General features: G+C 37.4%; 1 protein-coding gene across 4 annotated transcripts in view; it reads left to right on the top strand.

Moving 5' to 3' along the window:
• Nucleotides 1-24,974, top strand: part of UPRT (uracil phosphoribosyltransferase homolog) — an 83,882-nt gene that overhangs the window by 13,310 nt on the left and 45,598 nt on the right. For 2 of the 4 annotated variants that reach the window (XM_081793806.1, XM_081793807.1), the window contains exons 2-6: nt 5,734-5,776; nt 8,681-8,750; nt 9,855-9,917; nt 11,830-11,991; nt 12,686-12,784. In XM_081793806.1, the coding sequence (XP_081649932.1) occupies nt 5,734-5,776; nt 8,681-8,750; nt 9,855-9,917; nt 11,830-11,991; nt 12,686-12,784 (437 nt within the window). Of the gene's footprint in view, nt 1-5,733; nt 5,777-8,680; nt 8,751-9,854; nt 9,918-11,829; nt 11,992-12,685; nt 12,785-15,198; nt 16,397-24,974 lie in introns of those variants that run through there. The other 2 variants (XM_081793805.1, XM_081793808.1) reach the window with 2 other exon arrangements.

Below are 24,974 nucleotides of genomic sequence, written 5' to 3'. Positions count from 1 at the left end.
GGAGGGAAGGAAATAGAGGTAAATAAAGTAAGTTTCTAGGAAATTTGGAAGCAAGGCTTTCAGGACTTGAGGGGCTAGTTATTGTTAATATAAGGTTAGTTTTAGTCTTTAATAAAACAAAAACATTAAGGAAGTAAAGCAGCCGTGAGTTGCTTGAGGAAGGTCACACTCTGCATGTTCCAGGTGTCTATCAGGGCTGCAAGCTATAAGGAGATTTGATCTACATTTCTCTTGCCTTTGTTTTCCTCATCAATCTCTACTTGAAGTCTTAATTTTTCAATATTATAAAAACTTTACTCTCTTATAGTTCTGTCTTGTGGATGATAAGTAAATAAAGTTCAGTGAGATTCAAGTTTTATCTTGGTTTGTGTTTGCTATGAGACATACATGTTTTTAAATATACATAATTGCTGAATCCTCTGTGTAAATTTTAAAGTGCTTTCCAAGTTCTTAAGTAGGGAAGAGTCAGGTTTACCAAGTACACATTAAAATGAGGATTTGACGGGCACCTGGGTGGCTAGGTTGATTAAATGACCTGACTCTTGATTTTGGCTCAGGTTGTGATCTTGTGGTCATGAGATGAAGCCCTGCATTGGGCTCCGCACAGAGCATGGCACCTGCTTGGGATTCTCCCTCTCTCTCTCTTTGCCCCTCTCCCATTCATATTCTCTCCCCCACCCTCGCAAAAATAAACAAACATTTAAAAATATAAAATGAAGATTTGACTTCCTGTATGATTCTCATTCTTTTGTTGTTTCATTGCGAAGGTAATTTTTTTAAATGGCTGCCTTTGGCTTTTATGTCGTTGATACAGATGTATGTGTGACACGTGTTGGGGGGGGTGTCAAAAAATGTATTTTCAGATCTGATTAGGTCTGCATTGTTAATCCTGTATGGGGTTTGTAAAATTTAAAAAATGCTCAGCTTGACACTAATTAGATTTCCATGTTCTGAAGCAATCCTAAAATTTGTATGGAACCACAAAAGACCCTGAATAGCCAAAGTAATTTTGAAGAAGAAGACCAAAGCAGGAGGCATCATAATCCCAGACTTTAGCCTCTACTACAAAGCTGTAATCATCAAGACAGCATGGTATTGGCACAAAAACTGACACATAGACCAATGGAATAGAATATAAACCCCAGAACTAGACCCACAAAAGTATGGCCAACTAATCTTTAACAAAGCAGGAAAGAATATCCAATGGAAAAAAGTATGGCCAACTAATCTTTGACAAAGCAGGAAAGAATATCCAATGGAAAAAAGACAGTCTCTTTAACAAATGGTGCTGGGAGAACTGGACAGCAACATGCAGAAGAATGAAACTAGACCACTTTCTTATACCGTTCATGAAAACAAACTCAAAATGGATAAAGAACCTGAATGTGAGACAGGAATCCATCAAAACCCTAGAGGAGAAAGCAGGAAAAAAACTCTCTGACCTCAGCCGCAGCAATTTCTTACTTGACACATCCCTTAAGGCAAGGGAATTAAGAGCAAAAATGAACTATTGGGTTCTCATGAAGATAAAAAGCTTCTGCACTGGTGCAGCCTCTCTGGAAAACAGTGTGGAAGTTCCTCAAAAAATTAAAACTAGATCTACCCTATGACCCAGCAATAGCACTGCTAGGAATTTACCCAAGGGATACAGGAGTGCTGATGCATAGGGGCACTTGTACCCCAATGTTTATAGCAGCACTTTCAACAATAGCCAAATTATGGAAAGAGCCTAAATATCCATCAACTGATGAATGGATAAAGAACTTGTGGTTTATATACACAATGGAATACTACGTGGCAATGAGAAAGAATGAAATATGGCCTTTTGTAGCAATGTGGATAGAACTGGAAAGTGTGATGCTAAGTGAAATAAGTCATACAGAGAAAGACAGATACCATATGTTTTCACTGTTATGTGGATCCTGAGAAACGTAACAGAAGACCATGGGGGAGGGGAAGGGAAAAAAAAAGAGGTTAGAGAGGGAGGGAGTCAAAACATAAGAGACACTTAAAATCTGAGAACAAACTGAGGGTTGATGGGGGGTGGGAGGGAGAGGTGGGTGGGTGGTAGGTATTGAGGAGGGCACCTGTTGGGATGAGCACTGGGTGTTGTATGGAAACCAATTTGACAATAAATTTCATATTAAAAAAAAAGATTTCCATATTCTGAATTAAGAGTATCTGGATATCACTATTTAAATATTTGATATTTGATCATTTGGCTCTATTTTAGAATATTCCAGGAATGTGTGTCAGTGTTTATTGCTGTGTGATAATTTTGCATTAGATTTTATTTGGGACTGTTGTTAGATGGAACATGATTAGATAGAAGATAGAGCTTGGGTGGCTCAGTTGGTTAAACATCTGACTTTGACTTAGGTCATTATCTCATAGTTTTTGAGTTCGAACTCCACATTGGGCTCTCTGCTGTCAGCACAGAGCCTGCTTCAGATCCTCTATCTCCCTCTCTCTTTGCCCCTCCCCTGCTCACTTCCTCTCTCTTTCAAAAATAAACATTAAAAAAGAAGGCGATTAAAATGTCTTTCAAAAATTTGTTTCTAGTAAGAGAGACTTTTTTTAAAGAATGATTTTGAGGGGTGTCTGGGTGGGTCAGTCAGTTAAGTGTCCGACTCTTGGTCATGATCTTGTGGTTTTGGGAATTCAAGCCTGGCATTGGGCTCTGTGCTGGCAGCGTGGAGCCTGCTTGGGATTCTCTGTCTCCCTCTCACTCTGCCCCTCTTCCACTCATACTGTCTCTGTCTCTCTCAAAATAAGTAAATAAACTTAAAAAATTAAAAAAATGATTTTGATACAAGTGAATAGAATTATAATTTGAAACAAAGTGTATAGAGTGAAGAAGACCTGGGTTTACATTAAAACTCCTTTATTAACAAACACTTTAGTGCAGCATTGGACATAAAGTAGGGGCTCAGATTATGTCTAACTTGCTGTACAACAAGTATATATCTGTTTTATGAAACTCTAATGTTAACAGTGTTAGGGACTTAGATGTGAATATTGAAGACTACTGTGGTTTTTAAAAAATGCAATCAACTTACTGTATTCTAGCCAAAGTTTAATTTCTAAATTGATTTAAAGTACACAGTATGGGTCTTGAACAGTATGGGTCTAAAACAGCAGGAAATATGTTAGTAATTACTGTTTGTAGTGAGATGACTTACGGCAGTGAATGCTTTAATTGGGAGTCAAATAGCTATCAAGAGATGACAGTTCTCCTAGCGTGTACTTTTTGGAATGTAGAGAAGGAGATTATTACAGAAAATTTATCAGTTGAAGCTGATATTTGGGGGGAGAGTATGAAAGATGTTAAAATGTCTGATTTTAGAGTAAAATACGTAAAACCTTGGATGGTGAGTAACTTGTTCTGTGAGTGTTCCACAAGATGAGCAAACATTTCTCATAAATTTTAACTTGATAAACAAGTGATGTCTTGCAACACAAGTAGTATGTGATGCCAAGTGTCACATGATCACAACTGAGCCAATGGTTCTTGAAATTCAGTTTGATATACAACTGCTTTGGATTACAGAATGTTTCTGGAATGAATTATGCTTGCAAACCAAGGTTTTACTGTAATGGATTTGGGTGACTCTGATCACTTAACCAAATATAACTTTTCTATGTAATAAATTTCTGTGTAACTGTTCAGAAATTAAAAACAAATATTTCAGATGTGTTCCCAAGATATATTACTTAATACTTCTTTTAAGGCAAACCAGATTTTTCTTCCCTATTGAAAAACTGTGTTCTGGCTGCCTAGATTGTATGTTTGTATATGTCTAGTAAACAGAAAGTAGTCTTCAGTTATTTTTTTGTAGTTCACTAACTTTTACTTCCTTGACGAGCATATTGTGAAGATTGATTCCAGAAATCAAAGATGCTACCGTAATAGTGTGGTTTTATTTGAAAACCACGGTACGTGAAATAGTCTGTTTTATTTATTTATTTAATTTATTTTTTAAATTTGAGTATTGTTGACACACAATGTTACATTAATTTCAGGTGTACAACATAGTGATTCCACAAGTTTATATGTTATGCCATGTTCACCACAAGTGTAGCTACCATCTGTCACCATACAGTGCCATTACAGTATCATGGACTATATTTCTTATGCTGTGCCTTCTATTTGCAGGACTCATTCATTCCATAACAGAAAGCTTGTATCTCCCACTTGTCTTCACACATTTTGCCCATATCCCTATCCCCCTCCCCTCTGGCAACTATCAGTTTGTTCTTTAAATACAGCCTGTTTTAAATGGGCTCTGTGTGTGTGTGTGTGTGTGTGTGTGTGTGTGTGTGTAGGTGTGTGTGGATAGTTTTCTGAGTTTAGGGAATATTTATATGTAAAGGATACAGACCTGTATTCTTGCCATTGCTCAGTTTTGGTTCATATTTTAGAGAATTATTATATGATAATATAATATGATAGAACTGTAATATGATAGAACTGTGGTTACTCTAAGAAACCAAATGTCATTTGTGTCAGGGATGTTTCATTTCTTTTTCCTGTCAGAGAAAGTAAATGCAGCTTGGGAAAAAAAGAGGTAGTGGTTAATGGTATACCAAGATAATATATGCTTGCATATGCCATTTTGATGCTGTGTTGGGGGAATATTTTAGGTATGCTGTGGATAGGCAGATGGGGATTTTTAAGTACATAAAGTGTAAATCAGTCTGTTGAGTCAGATCATTTAACTTATATGGGGCAGACCAATACTAGAATTTTACATACAGAAAAAAAATGTCAGCCTTTTAATATTCCCCTTTTGGTTGGTCAGGTGGTCAGGTGCAACCCTAGATTATTGTTAATTGGGCACCTCAGGATATAAAAGTGTTGACCAGAAGGGAATGTACAGGAAAATGGCAGAAAGATCTAGGGAATAAAGTATTTGATTGAGAAAACAGGTAAAAGGAACAAATTATCAATAATTTTAGAAAGAGGTCTTAGAAATTAGGTTATGCATTCTTGAAAACAATGGTAACATTAGAAGATTTGTTTGTATCAATTAGCATTCCAAAATGGAATTAGAGAAAAAGTAGATGGGTTACTTATCTTGGTTACCTGGGTTTAAAAATTTTTTAATGTTTATTCATTTTTTGATAGAGACAGAGTGCGAGTGGGAAAGGGGGAGGGGTAGAGAGAGAAGGAGGACACGGAATCTGAGGCAGGCTCTGGGCTCTGAGCTGTCAGCACAGAGCCTGATGTGGAGCTCGAACCCACGAACCGTGAGATCATGACCTGAGCCGAAGTTGGCCTCTAAACCAACTGATCTACTTAGGCCCCCCATTACCTGGGTTTTAGTTCAAGGTGAATGGAGGGGGAGAATGGGAAGAATCTGGTTTTCATACTGTGAAGTTTTTCTCTTAACTTGAGCTGTGGGCTTGCTGCCATCTTGCAGGGGGAGCTTCATTCATCTCCTGGTTGAATAATATATACTTGGGCAGCTCAGTGGGAGAATGCATGATCTTTTCAATTCCTGTCTCTAATGTTGATATCAAGTAAGCATTTTCAACAGTATTTATTGAATCATTCCATTTAGGTTCCTGTATGCAAGTGAAAAATATCTTGCCTCAGAAATAGTTTGTACATGTAAGCTTTTAGGCTTTTAGTATGTAATAGGTTTTAATATCAGTGTTACTATATGTGTTAAGTAATATTTTACTTTAAAGCTCTATTCTGGACTAAAACTTTTACTACTTTCTTTCTAGGACAGCCACTAGAGGGGACTTCATGTTTTCTGCAGATCGTTTGGTAGGTAGAGGCTCTCCATTTTTGTTTCATTGTTCCTAGTGATATAATCATAGTAAGGCCAAGGGCTTTTTTGTTCTACAGCATTCTGAGGGGTGAGAGAGTTTGTGCCAAGTAAACATCATCCTGGTAAACTTCTGAAGTATTTTGTCTCTACTCTTTCATTAAAGCTGTACCTCAATCCATTTCACCTCAGAGTATTGCCCATGAACTTGTTCTCTGTAATTCTGAGGTACTTCTACCTCTCAAAGGGGATCTTGGTAACCTGATCTTTAGTAACCCCTAAATGTCTCATCTTAGAACAGTGAAGTGAAGTACATGAAAAGAAAACCAAAGATGTAGGGAGACCTAGTAGTTACTTTTGTGGTATTCATTTAATACAGAAAAACTAATACCTCTCTTGTAGTTTACATGGGGAGTTATTTATTTTGTCCTTTCTGTACTATCTTTACATGTGAAATACTGAGTTGGACTGTGTATGCTTTCCTCAGAGACTTCCTGTTAAGGATTGGCCACGCCCAATTCAGTTTAGCTAGTGTGCTCTGAAAGGATCTCAGGCCAAGTTGGGTTGTCTTCAGATGAAGCATTGCATTTCCTTCTTGTATTTACATCTAAGTGTGCTTAGTGCTTGGAATAAGCACACATTTTCTGCTGTGGTTATTAGTATTCATACTCATGAAATACATACTGAACTCAAGTCAGGCACTGGGCTAGGCTGTGTTGCAGGGGGAGAAGATACAGCAGTAAAGAATACAGACATTGTCCCCGATCTAATGGAGTTTACATTCTAAATACTGTTGTCAGTATTTAGTTTGGGAAAGAAAGAAAAGTGGTTTATTAACCTCACAGGTATAATCAGAGTACAAAAGACAGATTATTAAAGGGAATGTGAGGAGGGAAGAAAGGCACGAAACTTTTCATTTAGATTTTCCCTGGGAAAATCTTAATTCCAAAATAATGTAGGCTTTTGGCTTTAAGTATTGTTGGTTCTTAATTGACACTCCTGTAGTGATAATTAGGTCATTCTGTCTTTATGCTTTTTTAAATTAAAAAAAAAATTAAATGTTTATTTTTGAGAGAGAGAGGGGCAGAGCACGAGCAGGAGAGGGGCAGAGAGAGAGAGGGAAAACACAGAATCTGAAGCAGGCTTCAGGCTCTGAGCTGTCAGCACAGAGCCTGACATGGGGCTCGAACCCACGAGCCGTGAGATCATGACCTGAGCCAAAGTTGGACGCTTAGCTGACTGAACCACCCAGGTGCCCCTGTCTTTATGCTTTAATCAAACCAAAGGAGCAGTTTCAAGGAGGAAGGAACATGTGCCATTGGCTGCTGTGGAGAAAACAGAAATGTTGGTGTTCATTAATAGAAAGTGGTTCCTCTTTCTTTTGCTTTCTTTGCCCTTTTTCTATAGAAGGTAGGAATTAAGTTCATGGTTATTATAAAATGCTTGCCTGAAAGGGCAGGCCTTATATCTTAAATAAAAAATAAGGATCCATGACATAATTCACATGAGGGGATGGTAATTGGAACCTCTCTGTTCTCTGCATTTGGCTTTGAAGGTTCTGACAATATTGGGGGTTGTGTGTGGAGGGCCTTCTGTCATTGTGGTAGAGACTGGAGCTATTTAGGTTTCTGGTATTGAGGATTTCTAGTACATTTGTCTATTCTAGCACAAGGATACCATTACAGTTGACATTAATTGCATCGTGGATTTGTCAGGATTGGCTTCCCGGGCACTTGAATCTTGAGTTCTTTATATGTAGTTACCCTTCTTCTGGTTTTATGTTCTCCTATAAGGCTTGGACACATCCAGTTTCTGTCCCAGGGTTTCAGGAGATGGGCAGGAGGTAAGACTTTTTAGAGGAGTGTTACTGGGAGATCTAGGCTCTCCAAAGAAAAGGAATATTTTCTTCCCTTGCTCTTAAGAAACATTAACCTCCACAGAAGGGGTGGCTAGAGATGAATGTGCATACATACACAGTATTCATGAGGTTCCTGGACCCTCTGGTGCTATAGGCTGACAAAGTGCTGGCCCATTTAGCATTGATCATTTTAATGGCAGCAGGGTGTTGTGTTGTGATAACAGAACATGGAGCCTGGTGTTTCTCCCTGTTGTTCCTAATTCTTAATAATGTAATATTGACGAGAGAAAATGCATCGAAAACTGAGTACCACCTTTATTGTAGTAGGCTCTGGAAGCTCTGGGTGCTCAGAGGAATATCATATCTGGGTTTTGGAGGCTGTTCCTAGTAGTTCTGATGGATTCTTTCCTCTATACTGCACATTAAGATCATTAGGAGACTTTTTTTTTGAAAGCTGAGAATGTGAGTCTTGACCTCAGGGTCATGAGTTTGAGCCCCACACTGGGTCTAGAGATTACTGGATCCTACTTCAAACTCAGGAAATTGGTTCAGCCCCATCCATTCATTTATTTCCTCCTAAGAAGTTGCAGGCTTTATTTGCATTATGGTGAGCCTTTGATAAAAAGAAACCAACTTAATTTCAAAGTACTGAACAAGGCAGAGGAATTCCCAGTGGGCACTATTTTCAGAGTAACCAGAAGTATATTACTTCTAAGGGTGCCTGCCATGACTCTTGTCACTTGCTGTAGTTTTGCATCTCTCATAATACAGGCTGGACTAACTGAATGAGAATCAGAAGGCATACTTGAGCCTTTTGGTGGCGATCATGTGCCTAACCAAGGTTGGATACCTAGCAGCAAGCAGCCGAGCATGGGGATCTCTTTCTGCATCTAAAACTTGATAGGGGCCCCCTTCCTACCTCCATGAGCTCTACCCTTGCCTATTGCATTACTGACTTTTTGCCTAGTGTTCAGCTCCTTAAGCTAACAGCTTAAGACACTAGATTCCTAGCAGTTTTTCAACTTATTCTTCTTTTGACTCTTAGATCAGACTTGTTGTGGAAGAGGGGTTGAATCAACTGCCATATAAAGAATGCATGGTGACCACCCCAACAGGTAACCAGGGCTGTTCCTCTCATATTCTCCTCATAAAAATTCTGAGAATAATGGGAAAATGGAAAAATAAGCAGTCTGAGTAAATCAGTAAATGAGGAGTATGACTAAATCAGTAAATGAGGAGTATGTAAAATGAGGAGTCTAGGTGAAGCCTAGACTGAGGTGGAGCCTAAGTTGTTCTTTTAAACAACTTAATAAACTCAGATACATTTAGTAAAGAAATTTATGTGGATGACTTTTTGTTAATGGCTTGATTGTCAATTCAAGTTAAAGGTTAATAAATATGCTTTAGCATGCAAGTGTTGCCTTTGATAACAGCCCATTGGGATAAACTAGCAGCTTATCTTCACATCTGTAGGGAAGCTGCTGGTGTTAATAAATGGGTGGGCTGGTTTGGCACTGAAACTCCAGGTGAAAGAATGAGAAGTAAAAAAGACAAAGAAAACGAAAAATGTTGAGAACTGGAGAGGGTACTTTGTTTTACTCTAATAGAACACAGCTGAACATCCCTATTTCAGGAATTTGAAATTCTGATTTTTTTCTTTAGTAAATAATGAAAACTGTTCTATTCAGAGGTTGACTTTATGAAAATTGGGGGCTGAGATTGTTGCATCATAATTGATACAAAATCAGTATGACACTAAGGGTTGAACATGTCTAGATAATGACTTCAGCCTTTGTCTTCTACTTTTTAAGGCAGAATTGAAGTTCAGGAAAAAGGATGGAATGAGTAGCCTCTCTGCTGTGGCTCACAGTGTGGTCTCAGTTTGAATTGATGGGGTTTATAGCACTCAGAGTGCAATGATTCCACTCTGAATTCAATTTGAGGAATGTGTATGTGAATATCATGCTATCATAAATCTTGTTCCTCCTCAGTAAAGTCTACCTCTCCCAATTATCCCCACAGGTTTCTTAGGAAGAATTAAGAAATAACTGAAAAATCAGGACTCTTCTCATTACTTTCACAAGGAGTCTAAGAGGTTATACAGAATGTCTAGACAAGGATTGCTCTGTACCCAACTGCTTTAAACTACAGGCACTTTATAAAATAAGTGGATTGCTCCAGTGATGAAAGATAAATTCTTTGGTTTTGTTCCCGAACAGGGTACAAGTATGAAGGAGTGAAATTTGAGAAGGGAAATTGTGGGGTCAGCATAATGAGAAGCGGTAGGTTTGCATATGTGTGATTTTTGTCTCTTTGCATGCATAGAAACAGTTTTTTTTTTTTCCAGGAGAGAGGTGAGCTTGTCTGTCATAATTGCAGCCTGCCTTAACTTAAATCTCACCACTTGTGTTTTCTGTCCTCATGGTGCCTTGGATGATGGCCTCTGTATTACTGAATTTGACTTTAACTGCAGGGCATCTACTCCAGTGGCCTGCCCCCATAGGCAGGCCAGCTTTCAGAGAGATTCAGGGTAGGATGGGAGGATAGGATGATGAGATGATGCTGTCCTGGGGAGAACAGGGCAGTTTGAAGACTGACAGAATATGGCACAAATTCAGGCTTGCAGAGCTTCAAATACCTGACTGGAGAAATGTTTGTTCTGTTTTTGTTTGTTTGTTTTTATAGGGAACAGTCCTACCCTATCAGGAACTGGACTGAATGACTTATTCAATATTTTTAGTTTTATATTTGATGTCTATGTGACTATATGGCAAAAGCACTTAAATGTTATTAACTCTATGTATTTCCAAATTCTGGTCTTATAAATGGTGTATTTGTATTTGAGTCCAACTGATTACTCTTCTAAACCAGACTTTGTGCAACAAAACTACGTCTGTAATTAGAGCGTCTACCTGTTACATGGGGAGGATTATTTTTATTCAGCAACTTAACAAATAAATTAACTAATTTTTGCACAAGGTCCCATTGTTCCGTAGAAGCCTCACTTGCACTAGACAAATGAATTTTTTCTACATACAAGCATTGCCTTTTCTCTGGCTGTGAAGTTCTGTTTGTAAACAATTGAATACCTCAAGTAAAATAGAAGCTTTTAGCTCCCTTTTTTATATAAGGTAGCTTTTAAGCAATGATCGGATTTACAGAACAATGGTATTTAACCTTTTAAAACTGGTGAAGACAATGGAGATGGGCTTTAATGGCATTTTTTTCTTCTATTTTAGTCCAGTTCCTGCCCTAACATCAGTGGCATCTTCACACCCCTAGTACATAGCAGATGACCTTGGGGTAATGCATAGACAGGGTTATTTTTAAACTTATTAGCTGTTGGTTGATTTTCCTATATATTAGAAACTGTTTTTATGTTTACAGTAGTGATAGAAAGTTTCCCCTTAAAATAAATGTAAATGAAAATAGTTAAAGAAAAATATTAAGTAAATAACAGTACAGGTAGAATTCTGGTATGGCCTCTAATCTTGAAGATGGTACGAGAATGATTGACTTTTGGCAAATACTTTCTAATGGAATTCAGACTCAAAATGACTCAGTGTTCAGAAACCAAGTGGGTAGTAGTAGCATTGGTTATGGTTCTTGGGGAAGGGGAAGAAGGGAACAGTATAGTTTTTCACTGTTTGCCAGCAAACTTCTGCCATTGAAGTCATTGCTGGGGCATAGTGATATCTCCTGATGGAGATATCTCCATCTCCTCCATCCAAGGAGGAGATATCTCCTCCTTGGTCTGTAGCCCTCATTTCTTCCATAAATCTTTTATATATCTTTTCAGATGAAAATACCAGGTTTAGGTGGTTTAAAAGTCTTCCTTAAAATAATAAGAGTAAAATGGTCCTGATACTGGAAAAACTCAGGGAGCAGCCTAACAAAGCACTTTATTTGTTGAATTTCATGGAAGGGTGTGACATCTCTCAAACTTGAAAGCCAGCAATAAAGATAAGCTTATCCTACTTTCATTGGCCAGCCCTTAATCTGGCTTAATTGACCTACACTAAATATAAAATATGAGCGCATTTGAAATGAAAGCTCTTAAGAAGAATTGCTCCCATTTTGGCAATGTCCTTTTTGTATTAATTATAGTCACATGCTCTGCTTTGGCCTATTTTTGGACCTTATTTTTATCTCCCCCTACCCTTTTTTTCTTTTGAAAATTTTCCTTTTTTCAAGGTGAGGCAATGGAACAAGGTTTACGAGACTGCTGTCGATCTATACGAATTGGAAAGATCCTGATTCAGAGTGATGAGGAAACACAAAGAGCCAAAGTATATTATGCCAAATTCCCTCCAGACATTTACCGGAGAAAAGTTCTTCTGATGTATCCAATTCTCAGTGAGTGGCTGGAGTTTAATTTGTATACTTTGCTTAGGGTTTAAAGCAATTCCACTTAGTGACTGCCCTTTAGGTATCCTTATATAAAGGCAAAACCCTTTCTAAATATGTTTTTCTGTTGTATTTGGAGTTGCCCTGGGCAGTTTCACTGGGGAATTTTTATTGTGTAATAAGAGAATATATGTTATCTAAATTTTTTTAGCTCCAAAGAGCTTTTGTTTTAAAAGGAATACTCACACTGAAGCAAAGGACCTAATGAGGCAGAATATATAGAACACAGAAGGTCTATTGAAATATGTCCCTTCTCTAGCTCAGTGAGCATAACAGTGATTTTCTCAAGGATTTATCCTCTCTGGAAGTAATATTTTTTCTCCTATTGTATTGTTTCCTAAGCTTACTCAGGTCACACACGACATTATCTCCTAGGGTTGGTGGTGGAGGGTGGGTGTCAAATTTGATATCTCTAATACTGAATGAATTTAGGGTTTGTTGTGCATTTGAAAATTGAAAAGTGTGTATGTCATGTCCATTATTGAAAATAATGTCATTGGTAAAGAAAAGGTACCTGCAAATGACGCTTTGCCTAGTGTCTTATGTTAGATTTCTAAACTGCCTTTAACTTCAAAGAAACTTCAAAGACGTTTTGAGATAAATGTTAAAGTTGCTAATGCATTTGGTTGTCATTTGATTTCAGGCACTGGAAATACTGTAATTGAAGCTGTAAAGGTTCTTATAGAACATGGAGTTCAACCCAGTGTTATTATCCTACTCAGCCTGTTCTCCACTCCTCATGGTGAGTTCAGCATGAGGCGGTAACTGGGCCTTCAGATGGTCAAGGGTTGGGTAAGTGTGTATCTGCCCAGAGTCTCGTCAGGAGAAAAAGTTCATTTGCTTCCACATTAAATCTAAATCTAATTTTGGTAGTTTATAACTTGTGTTAATAAGTTTTAAGCTGGGTGATAGGATATTTTACACCATTCTAATGTTCAAATTGATATGGAAGGTGATGAACTAATCCCTTTGAAGGGGATTGCGATTGTTTTTGTGGTAACATTGTTTGGGTAGAGCATGTGAATAGCTGAAATGTCCCTGTTTCTCCTGACTTCTCAGCCGAGCCTGAGAACTGCTCCCACACCACAATCAACTTGAAGATCTGGTTAGATCCTGTGGTCTTGCTGCAGTAAACTTTGCAACGTGAAGCAAAGATCAGAAGTTTTTTTTAAGTTCTATTTCTGCTCAAAGGGCATAATGGTAGAACTGTGTGTTTGTTCTCCATTTCCTCAGGAAAATAAACCTAATGTAAGGCCTTAGTTTTTTTAAACATACAATCTAGGACAATTGTGAAAGTGTCCTAAGAAAATAATCATACATGCATGTAGAAACTTAGCTTTCAGGATATTCATTGCAGAGTTATGTCTACTGTAAGGAAAAATTCGATAGTATATAAATGCCTTACAATAAAGAAGTGGTTAAGTAAATATATATTCAAAGGATGTAATATTATATAACTAAATCATGTTTTTGAAAAATATTTAATAACATCAAAACATCTACATGGTAAATGTTAAAAAGTAACTGCATTAGAATAATGTAAAATGTTATCACCAAGTTTAGAGACAATTAAGACAAATTACGACCATTATCACTACCACAATCAGACTTGGATTTAACATCGACCCTAATAAGTGTTTCCTTAGCATGAGAGGCTAGACAGATGCACAGTACTATTTCAAATTTAATTTCAAAATACACACTATATTAATAGTGGTTATCTTAGGATGGTGGGATTCTAAGTGCTTCATTTTATTTTTTAAGTTTTGTTTTTGGTATTTTTCAGATGTTTGACAATGAATTTGTATTTGTTTCATAATTGAAAGGAAAGAGAAATATGTGGCTTCTAGTTAGAGTGCTTCCTCATGGCCAAAGGTTCCAAGTCTTAGCCAACCCTGAAGAGGCTACAGCATATCTTGTTGGGAGGGCTGCTTTCAGTAGGCCATTGATTATTTTGCTGTTTCATAATAAAAACTTACTGGTAGTTCAAATGTTGATGGTGACAAAGGGCAATTTGCTTGGTCATCCATTTATATATAGCAGAGATGGCACTGTAAATGTTGAGATAACCAAATAATTATTGGGCTTTCTGCCTTTGGAAGTAGAAAAGTAACTGTATTAGTTCTAAGAGTATACATTAGAATAGTATACTATTCTTTGACATTGTAGATGAAAAAATCTTATTTAGTGACAGCATCATTATGGCTTTTTAGTTTGGCTAGGGTCCTAGCTAGACTCTTTCCATGCAACCCCCAAAGCTAGAGTCCTAACTTCTAAAAGCTAGCTCGCTCTGACATACCAAATAAGTTTTCACACTTGTTTCAGTGTTCCAATTGAGAAACCATCCATCATCTTATATATGATGTTGTTTCTGGAAAGGAGTATATATTCTTTCTATTCTAGCTGCCTTTAAAATGAAACAAAACAGGGGAACCTGGATGGCTCAGTTGGTTATGAATCCTACACTTGGTTTTGGCTCAGGTCATGATCTCACGGTTCACGGGTTTGAGCCCCATGTCAGGCTCCACGTGACATTGCAGAGACTGGTTGGGATTCTCTCTCTCTCTCTCTCTCTCTGCTTTCTCCTCTCTCTTTCAAAAGTAAACATTTTTTTAAAAGAAAATAATTTAAAATGAAAACAAAACAAAGACTTCAGGGAGAAAGTTGCTATAAATGAATGTATTTGTAATATCTCGGATATAAAACAATTTGATTCTAAGAATTCATTAGTTACTGGGTGAGGGCATAGTGTGATGATTGTCAAAGCTTTCCAGGTATCAGACATATAAACTAAGAGATTAGCAAAGTCTGACTAGGAGGTCATTGCTTTCTGTCTTATCTCATTTTTTTAATGTTTATTTTTTTTGAGAGAGAGACAAACCGATAGGGGTGAGTGAGGGAGGGACTGAGAGAGATGGAGATACAGAATCTGAAGCAGGCTCTGGGCTCTGAGCTGTCAGCACAGAGCCTGACGGGGGGCTTGAACTCACAAGCCACAGGATCATGAGCTGAGCCAAAGTCAGACGCTTAACTGACTGAGCCACCCAGGCGCCCCTTCTGTCTTTATTATACTTAGTGGCTATAAAATTCCTGAATTCCAGCTAATGTTACCAAAAAGTCCTGCCATAACAGCAGTTTTCCTATTATGTTTTGAAGGTGCCAAATCAATCATTCAGGAGTTTCCAGAGATCACAATTTTAACTACTGAAGTTCATCCTGTTGCACCTACACATTTTGGACAGAAATATTTTGGGACAGACTGAGTTACCAAAGACAAATTAATTATCTTGTGTAATATTACAGTTAATGTTTTGAGTTTCTACCTGTTTTATGAATTCACTTGAAGAATGGCAAAGAAAATTATGCTTTATAATTTTTGGAAGTGGGTATAGTAAAAGTTATTTACTGTACTTTAATGTATTTGGTTGTTTCTTGACTGTTGGCACCAAATTCAACAATGCAGCACACACAACTCTTAGAAAATATTTTAATAATATTCTAATGCAAATTGATGATCCCTCAGTGCATTGACACTGTTTCTTAATTTTTGAACCTCTCAGTTTGGATGTTGTTTGAAGCCACAAATAAAACCCAATGGGATTCTGTTCTTTGGCCCACTCTACTTTACATTTTGTTTAGTTTGCTTTTAGTTCTAGGGAGATTTCATGTTTATGACTGTTGTCACCTTCTTCTCCTCTTTACTTCCAAGTACTATACATGCTGGTAACTTGGGCAGGGTGAAAAAAGAATGCCTCCTGGAATTTTACATTTCGTTAATATCCTCACTCAATTAGCAGACCAAGAATATGTAGTTAGCTCTTCAGTCAAGCCATTAATGTTCTCCATGGCTCAGTTCCCATCATGTGCATTGTTGGTAGGTGCCTTGCCAAGCGTAATGCAGTGAAGAGATGATGGAGCATTTCCAGCAACTGGAAATATAACATTAATTTGCATAGATAGATTGAGCCAGGGATATCTGGATGCTGACAAGGGAGGGCTAATTAATTACTGTTAATGTCATCAATGCCCTAGAAAGGAATTGGTGGTGATTTTTCTGAGGTATGGGGAAGAACAGTTTCTTGCTGAGTTTTATGGCCAGTAAGTACATTAAAATGCTACGTTTTCAATTTGTATATTTCATATGATTTGGAAATGAGTTATTTTGCATGCCTGTCAACTGAAGATGTATTAAAATTAAAAACACCATATTTTAAAAATTCTCCAGTTATATATGTGTTCATATTTAGGCCTTGAAAAGGAAGATAAACTGTTATAGAAAACAATATTTGTGTTTGGAAACTTGCTTGTAAAATCCTGATTTCACTTTACATTGATAATAAACATTTTAACAGTGGTTCTGGCTGGTTACTTGAATAATTATATTCTCATTGCCCCATAGGCAGTTGTTGTGAGCCTCTGTTCTAAAATATCCAGAAAAGAGCAAAAGGAACCAAAGCTGATGAAAGTCAGCAAAGATTAGGGGGCAGGAGCAAAAGCTGGTGGACAATGGATTACATTTTCCCTATAGAGCCTAGGAATGCTAAAAGGACTTCACTATATTTTTCCCTTTATTTTTATTTTTTTAGTTTTTATTTAAATTCCAGTTAGTTAACAGAGTGTAATAATTAGTTTCAAGAATTTAGTGATTCATTGCTTACATCTAACACCCATGGCTCATCACAAGAAGTGCCCTCCGAATCCCCATCACCTATTTAACACATCCCCCACCCCACCTCCCCTCTACTAACCATCAGTTTGTTCTTTATACTTAAGAGTCTGTTTCCTTATTTGCCTATATTTTTCCCCCACTATGAACACTTGTTTCTTAAATTCCACATATAAGTGAAATAATATGGCATTTGTCTTCTCTGACTTACTTTGCTTAGCTAATACTCTCCAGCTCTATCCATACCATTGCAAATGGCAAGATTTCATTCTGTTATGGCTGAATAATATTCCATTGTATGTATGTGTGTGTATGTGTGTGTGTATATATATATATATATATATATATATATATATATATATATACATAAATACATATATACATACCACAATTTGTTTATCCATTCATGAATCAATGGACATTGGGACTCTTTCCAGAATTTGGCTATTGTTGATAATGCTGCTATAAACATTGGGGTGCATGTACCACTTTGAACCTGTATTTTTGTATCCTTTGAGAAAATACTTAGTAGTGTAGTTGCTGGGTCATAGGGTAGTCCTAATTTTAATTTTTTGAGGAACCCCCATACTGTTTTCCAGAGTGGCTGCACCAGTTTGCATTCCTACCAACAGTGCTAAAGGGTTCATCTTTCTCCACATCTTCACCAACATCTGTTGTTTCCTGAGTTGTTAATTTTAGCCATTCTGACAGGTGTGAGGTAGTATCTCATTGTGGTTTTGATTTGTATTTCCCTGGTGATGAGTGATGTTGAGCATCTCTTCGTGTGTCTGTTAGCTATCTGGATGTCTTCTTTGGAAAATGTCTACTCATGTCTTCTGCCCATTGCTTAACTGTTGTTTTTCAGATGTTGAGTTTCATAAATTCTTTATAGATTTTGGATACTAACCCTTTATCCCATATGTCATTTGCAAATGTCTTCTCCCATTTTGTCAGTTGCCTTTTAGTTTTATTTACTGTGCAGAAGATTTTTTATCTTAATGAGGTCCCAATACTTCATTTTTGCCTTTATTTCCCTTGCTTCCAGAGACATATATAGTAAGAAGCTGCTGTGGCTGGGGTCAAAGAGGTTGCTGCCTGTGTTCTGTAGGATTTTGGTGGTTTCCTGTCTCACATTTAGGTCTTTCATCCATTTTGAGTTTATTTTTATTTATTTTTTTATTTATTTTATTTTATTATTTTTAAAAAATTTTTTTAACATTTATTTATTTTTTTTTAATTTTTTTAAAACATTTATTTATTTTTAATTTTTTTTTTTTCAACGTTTTATTTTATTTTTGGGACAGAGAGAGACAGAGCATGAACGGGGGAGGGACAGAGAGAGAGGGAGACACAGAATCGGAAACAGGCTCCAGGCTCTGAGCCATCAGCCCAGAGCCCGACGCGGGGCTCGAACTCACGGACCGTGAGATCGTGACCTGGCTGAAGTCGGACGCTTAACCGACTGCGCCACCCAGGCGCCCCAAACATTTATTTATTTTTGAGACAGAGACAGAGCATGAACGGGGGAGGGTCAGAGAGAGAGGGAGACACAGAATCTGAAACGGGCTCCAGGCTCTGAGCAGTCAGCACAGAGCCCGACGCGGGGCTCGAACTCACGGACCGCAAGATCGTGACCTGAGCCGAAGTCGGACGCTTAATCGACTGAGCCACCCAGGCGCCCCTATTTTTTAAAAATTTACATCCAAACTAGTTAGCAAATAGTGCAACAATGATTTCAGGAGTAGATTCCTTAGTGCCCCTTAGCCATTTAGCCCATCCCCCCTCCCACAACCCCTCCAGTAACCCTCACTTTGGTCTCCATGTATTTATGAGTCTCTTCTGTTTTGTCCCCTTCTCTGTTTTTATATTATTTTTGTTTCCCTCCCCTTATATTCATCTGTTTTGTCTCTTAAAGTCCTCATGTGAGTGAAGTCATATGATATTTGTCTTTCTCTGAGTGACTAATTTCACTTAGCATAATATTCTGCAGTTCCATCCACGTAGATGCAAATGGAAAGATGTCATTCTTTTTGATTGCCGAGTAATACTTCATTGTGTGTATATATACCACATCTTGAGCCATTCATCCATTGATGGACATTTGGGCTTTTTCCATACTTTGGCTATTGTTGACAGTGCTGCTATACACATTGGAGTGCATGTGTCCTTTCAAAACAGCACACCTGTATCCCTTGGATAAATGCCTAGTAGTGCAATTGCTGGGTCGTAGGATAGTTCTATTTTTAGTTTTTTGAGGAACCTCCATACTGTTCTCCAGAGTGGCTGCACCAGCTTGCATTCCCACCAACAATGCAAAAGAGATAGTCTTTTTCCGCATCCTCGCAAACATCTGTTGTTGCCTGAGTTGTTAATGTTAACCATTCTGATAGGTGTAAGGTGGTATCTCTTTGTGGTTTTGATTTGTTTTTCCCTGATGATGGGTGAAGTTGAGCATTTTTTCATGTGTCAGTTGGCCATCTGAATGTCTTCCTTGGAGAAGTGTCTATTCATGTCTTTTGCCCATTTCTTCACTAGATTGTTTGTTTTTTGGGTGTTGAGTTTGATAAGTTCTTGATAGATTTTGGATACTAACCCTTTATCTGATATGTCATTTGCAAATATCTTCTCCAATTCTCTAGGTTGCCTTTTAGTTTTCTTGATTGTTTCCTTTGCTGTGAAGAAGGTTTTTATTTAATGATGTCCCAATAGTTCATGTTTGCTTTTGTTTCCCTTGCCTCCACAGATGTGTTGAGTAAGAAATTGCTGTGGCGGAAGATCAAAGAGGTTTTTGCCTGCTGTACCCTCGAGGATTTTGATGGCTTCCTGTCTTACATGGAGGTCTTTCATCCATTTTGAATTTATTTTTGTGTGTGGTGTAAGAAAGTGGTCCAGGTTCATTCTTCTGCGTGTTGCTGTCCAGTCTTCGCAGCACCACTTGCTGAAGAGACTGTCTTTATTCCATTGGCTAGTCTTTCCTGCTTTGTCAAAGATTAGTTGGCCATATGTTTGTGGGTCCATTTCTGGGTTCTCTATTCTGTTCCATTGATCTGAGTGTCTGTTCTTGTGCCAGTACCATACTCTCTGGATGATTACAGCTTTGTAGTATAGCTTGAAGTCTGGGATTGTGGTGCCTCCTGCTTTGGTTTGCTTTTTCAAGATTGCTTTGGCTATTCGGGATCTTTTCTGGTTCCATACAAATTTTAGGACTGTTTGTTCTAGCTCTGTGAAGAATGCTGGTGTTATTTTGATAGGGATTACATTGAATGTGTAGATTGCTTTGGGTAGTATCGACATTTTCACAATATTTGTTCTTCCTATCCAGGAACATGAAATCTTTTTTCCATTTTTTGTGTCTTCTTCAATTTCTTTCATAAGCTTTCTATAGTTGTCAGTGTATAGACAACTCTTTGGTTAGATTTATTCCTAGGTATTTTACGTTTTTTTGTGCAACTGTAAATGGGATCAATTCCTTGATTTCTCTTTCTGTCGCTTCATTGTTGGTGTATAGGAATGGAACCGATTTCTGTGCGTTGATTTTATATCCTGCAACTTTGCTGAATTCATGAATCAATTCTAGCAGTTTTTTGGTGGAATTTTTTGGGTTTTCCATATAGAGTATCATGTCATCTGCGAAGAGTGAAAGTTTGACTTCCTCCTGGCTGATTTGGATGCCTTTTATTTTTTTGTGTTGTCTGATTGCAGAGGCTAAGACTTCCAATATTATGTTGAATAACAGTGGCGAGAGTGGACATCCCTGTTTGTTTCCTCACCTTAGGGGGAAAGCTCTCAGTTTTTCCCATTAAGGATGATATTAGCATTGGGTCATTCATATATGGCTTTTGTATCTCGAGATATGCTCCTTCTATCCCTACTTTCTTGAGGGTTTTTATCAAGAAAGGAGGCTGTATTTTGTCAAATTCTTTCTCTGCATCTATTGAGAGGATCATATGGTTCTTGTCCTTTCTTTTATTAATGTGATGAATCACGTTAATTGTTTTGCAAATATTGAACCAGCCCTGCATCCCAGGTATAAATCCCACTTGGTCGTGGTGAATAATTTTTTTTTAATGTTTTGTTGGAGCCAGTTGGCTAATATTTTGTTGAGGATTTTTGCATCCATGTTCATCAGGGAAATTGGTCTATAGTTCTCCTTTTTAGTGGGGTCTCTGTCTGGTTTTGGAATCAAGGTAATGCTGGCTTCATAGAGAGTTTGGAGGTTTTCCTTCCATTTCTATTTTTGGAACAGCGTCTAGAGAATAGGTGTTAACTCTTCCTTAAATGTTTGGTAGAAGTCCCCTGGAAAGCCATCTGGCACTGGACTCTTGTGTTTTGGGAGATTTTTGATTACTAATTCGATTTCTTACTGGTTATGGGTCTGTTCAAATTTTCCATTTCTTCCTGTTTCAGTTTTTGTAGGGTATATGTTTCTAGGAATTTGTCCATTTCTTCCAGATTGCCCATTTTGTTAGCATATAATTGCTTATAATCTCTTATTATTGTTTTTATTTCTGTTGTGTTGGTTGTGATCTCTCCTCTTTCATTGTTGATTTTATTTATTTGGGTCCTTTCCTGTTTCTTCTTGATCAAACTGGCTAGTGGTTTATCAATTTTGTTAATTCTTTCAAAGAACCAGCTTCTGGTTTCATTGATCTGTTCTACTCTTTTTTTGGTTTTGATAGCATTAATTTCTGCTCCAACCTTTACTGTTTCCTGTCTTCTGCTGGTTTGGGGTTTTATTTGCTGTTCTTTTTGCAGCTCCTTAAGGCATAAGGTTAGGTTGTGTATCTGAGATCTTTCTTCCTTCTTTAGAAAGGCCTGGATTGCTATACAGTTTACTCTTATGACCGCCTTTGCTGTGTCCCAGAGGTTTTGGGTTGTAGTGTTATCATTTTGATTAGCTTCCATATACTTTTTAATTTCCTCTTTAACTGCTTGGTTAGCCCATTCATTCTTTAGTAGGATGTTCTTCAATCTCCAAGTATTTGTTATCTTTCCACATTTTTTCTTGTGGTTGATTTGGAGTTTTGTAGTGTTGTGGTCTGAAAATATACACAGTATGATCTCGATCTTTTTGTACTTAGGGCTGATTTGTATCACAGTATATGGTCTATTCTGGAGAATGTTCATGTGCACTGGAGAAGAATGTATATTCTGTTGCTTTAGGATGAAATGTTCTGAATATATCTGTTAAGTCCATCTGGTCCAGTGTGTCATTCAAAGCCATTGTTTCCTTGTTGATATTTTGATTCGATGATCTGTCCATTGCTCTGAGTGGGGTGTTGAAGTCTCCTACTATTATGGCATTACTATTGATGAGTTTCTTTATGCTTGTGATTAATTGATTTATATATTTGGGTGCTGTCACACTTGGCGCATAAATGTTTACAATTGTTAGGTCTTCTTGGTGGATAGACCCCTTGATCATGATATAATGTCCTTCTGCCTCTCTTGATACAGTCTTTATTTTAAATTCTAGATTGTCTGATATAAGTATGGCTACTCTGGGTTTGTTTTGTTGGCCATTAGCATGATAGATGGTTCTCCATCCCTATTTTCAATCTGAAGGTGCCTTTAGGTCTAAAGTGGGTCTCCTGTAAACAGCATATAGATAGATCTTGTTTTCTGATCCATTCTGTTACCCTATGTCTTTTGATTGGAGCATTGAGTCCATTGACGTTTAGAGTGAGTACTGAGATATGAATTTATTGCCATTGTGATGCTTGTAGAGTTGGAGTTTCTGGTGGTGTTCTCTCGTCCTTTCTAATCTTTGTTGCTTTTGGAATTTATTTATTTATTTGTTTGTTTGTTTATATTTTTACCTTTTCTCCCCTCAGAGAATCCCCCTTACAATTTCTTGCAAGGCCGGTTTAGTGGTCACCAAACTCCTTAGTTTTTACTTGTCTGGGAAACTTTTTATCTCTCCTTCTATTTTGAATGACAGCCTTGCTGGATAAAGAATTCTTGGCTGCATATTTTTCTGATTCAGCACATTGAATATATCCTGTCACTCCTTTCTGGCCTACCACATTTCTGTGCTTAGGTCTGTTGCAAACCTGATCTGTCTTCCCTTGTAGGTTAGGGACATCTTTTCCCTTGCTGCTTTCATGATTCTCTCCTTGCCTGAGTATTTTGTGAATTTGACTATGATATGCGTTGTTGATGGTCAGTTTTTGTTGAATCTAATGGGGGTCCTCTGTGCTTCCTGGATTTTGATGTGTGTGTCTTTCCCCAGCTTAAGAAAATTCTCTGCTATGATTTGCTCATAACCCTTCTACCCCTATTTCTCTCTCTTCCTCTTCTGGGACCTCTATGATTCTGATGTTGTTCCTTTTTAGTGAGTCACTGATTTCTCTAATTCTTAAATCATGCTCTTTTGCCTTAATCTCCTTCTTTTTTTCTGCTTCATTATTCTAAGTTTGTCCTCTATATCACTGATTCTCTGTTCTGCCTCATCCATCCTTGCTGCTGCAGCATCCATCCATGATTGCAGCTCATTTTTTATATCATTCTGAGTAGTTTTTACTTCTTTTACCTCAGCAGAAAGGGATTCTAATCTATTTTGGACTCCAGCTAGTGTTCTTATTATCGTGATTCTAAATTCTGGTTCAGACATCTTGTTTGTATTTGTGCTGGTTAAATCCCTGGCTGTTGTTTCTTCGTGGTCTTTCTTTTGGGGTGAATTCCTTTGTTTTGTCATTTTGAAGGAAGAAATGGAATTGATGAGCTATCATAATTAAAATTAAAAAAAATATTAAGATTAAAAAATTAAAATTAAAAAATTAAACACACACACACACACAAATTGGAAAATGATGGTAATCCTAGGTGTGTTTTGGTCTGGGCATTGAAAGTGGTTTGACAGATCAGGGAAAAAAGGGGGGAAAAGGAAATCATTTGAGAATTTGAAAAAATGAATACAATGCAGTAGACTAAAATGAGATGATGGGAGTAAAATAGAATTTGAACAAATTTACACAAAAGTAAAGAATATAGTAGAAAAAAATTAAAAATATTTTAAATATAAATTAAAAATAAAAATCAATTTTTCTCTTTCCATATTCAAGAAAAAAGAGATGAAAAGGAGAAAAGGAAATCATTTGAAAATTTGAAAAAGTGAGTACAGTGTAGTAGAGCCAAATACAATGATGGAAGTAGAATATGAGCAAATATACATAAAAGTAAAAAATATAGTAAAAAAATTAAGGAAAAATATTTTTAATAGAAATTGAAAGTAAAAAAAAGTTTTCTCTTTCTGCATTCAAGAAAAGGAAAAGAGGGGCGCCTGGGTGGCTCAGTCGGTTGGGCGTCCGACTTCGGCTCAGGTCATGATCTCGCGGTCCGTGAGTTCGAGCCCCGCGTCGGGCTCTGTGCTGACAGCTCAGAGCCTGGAGCTTGTTTCAGATTCTGTGTCTCCCTCTTTCTCTGTGACCTTCCCCCATTCATGCTCTATCTCTCTCTGTCTCAAAAATGAATAAATGTAAAAAAAAAAATTAAAAAAAAAAGAAAAGGAAAAGATACAAAAAGGAGAAAAAAGAAAAGGAAAAAAAGGAAATTGTTTGAAAATTTGAAATAGTAAATTGAAGTAGACTGAAATAAAACGATGGAAGTAAAATAGAATTTGAAAAAATTTACACAAAAGTAAAATATATAGTAAAAAAATTAAAAATATTTTTAATAAAAATTGAAAATAAAAATGAATTTTTTTCTTTTTGTATTCAAGAAAAAGAAGTGAAAAAGAAAGAAAAAAAAGAAAATTGAGTAGATGGACCTAACAGATTGAAATAGGACTGAAATTACTTCGTTTTCCCCTAGAAGTCAGACTATGAAGCACTTTATATTTGATAAACTAAGCAGGCAGTGAGACTTGTGTTCTTGAAGAGCAAGCTTGACCCAATTGAGGGGGCTCAGTGTAATGGCTCCATTGTCCACTAGATGGCGCTGCTAGCCTACTGGGGTGGAGTGTTGTGGCACTCTAGGTGTATATGCACATGCACAGGAGCGGTGAAAATGGTGTCACCCACCTACCTAGTCTCTAGTATTGGAACTCTCTTCTCCCCAGTCAGCATTCACACACCTGTCCTCTGTCTTCAGCTTTCGTCCACTCCCCGCCTTTTTACTGTCCGTGACCAAGCCTCAGGCTGTACCTCTCTCCCGAGTTTTGTCTCAGATGCAGCTGTTTTCCCCAGTCCCTTACTTTTGAAGGAGTGTGGCTTTGACCTGTTCTACCCCTCTGCGGAAGGTTCTCACTGAGCAATGGCCTGATGCC

This window comes from Panthera onca, chromosome X, assembly GCF_046562875.1.
Source record: "Panthera onca isolate mPanOnc1 chromosome X, mPanOnc1 haplotype 2, whole genome shotgun sequence".
Lineage (NCBI taxonomy): Eukaryota > Metazoa > Chordata > Mammalia > Carnivora > Felidae > Panthera > Panthera onca.
This window is presented reverse-complemented; position numbering and strand designations above follow the sequence as displayed.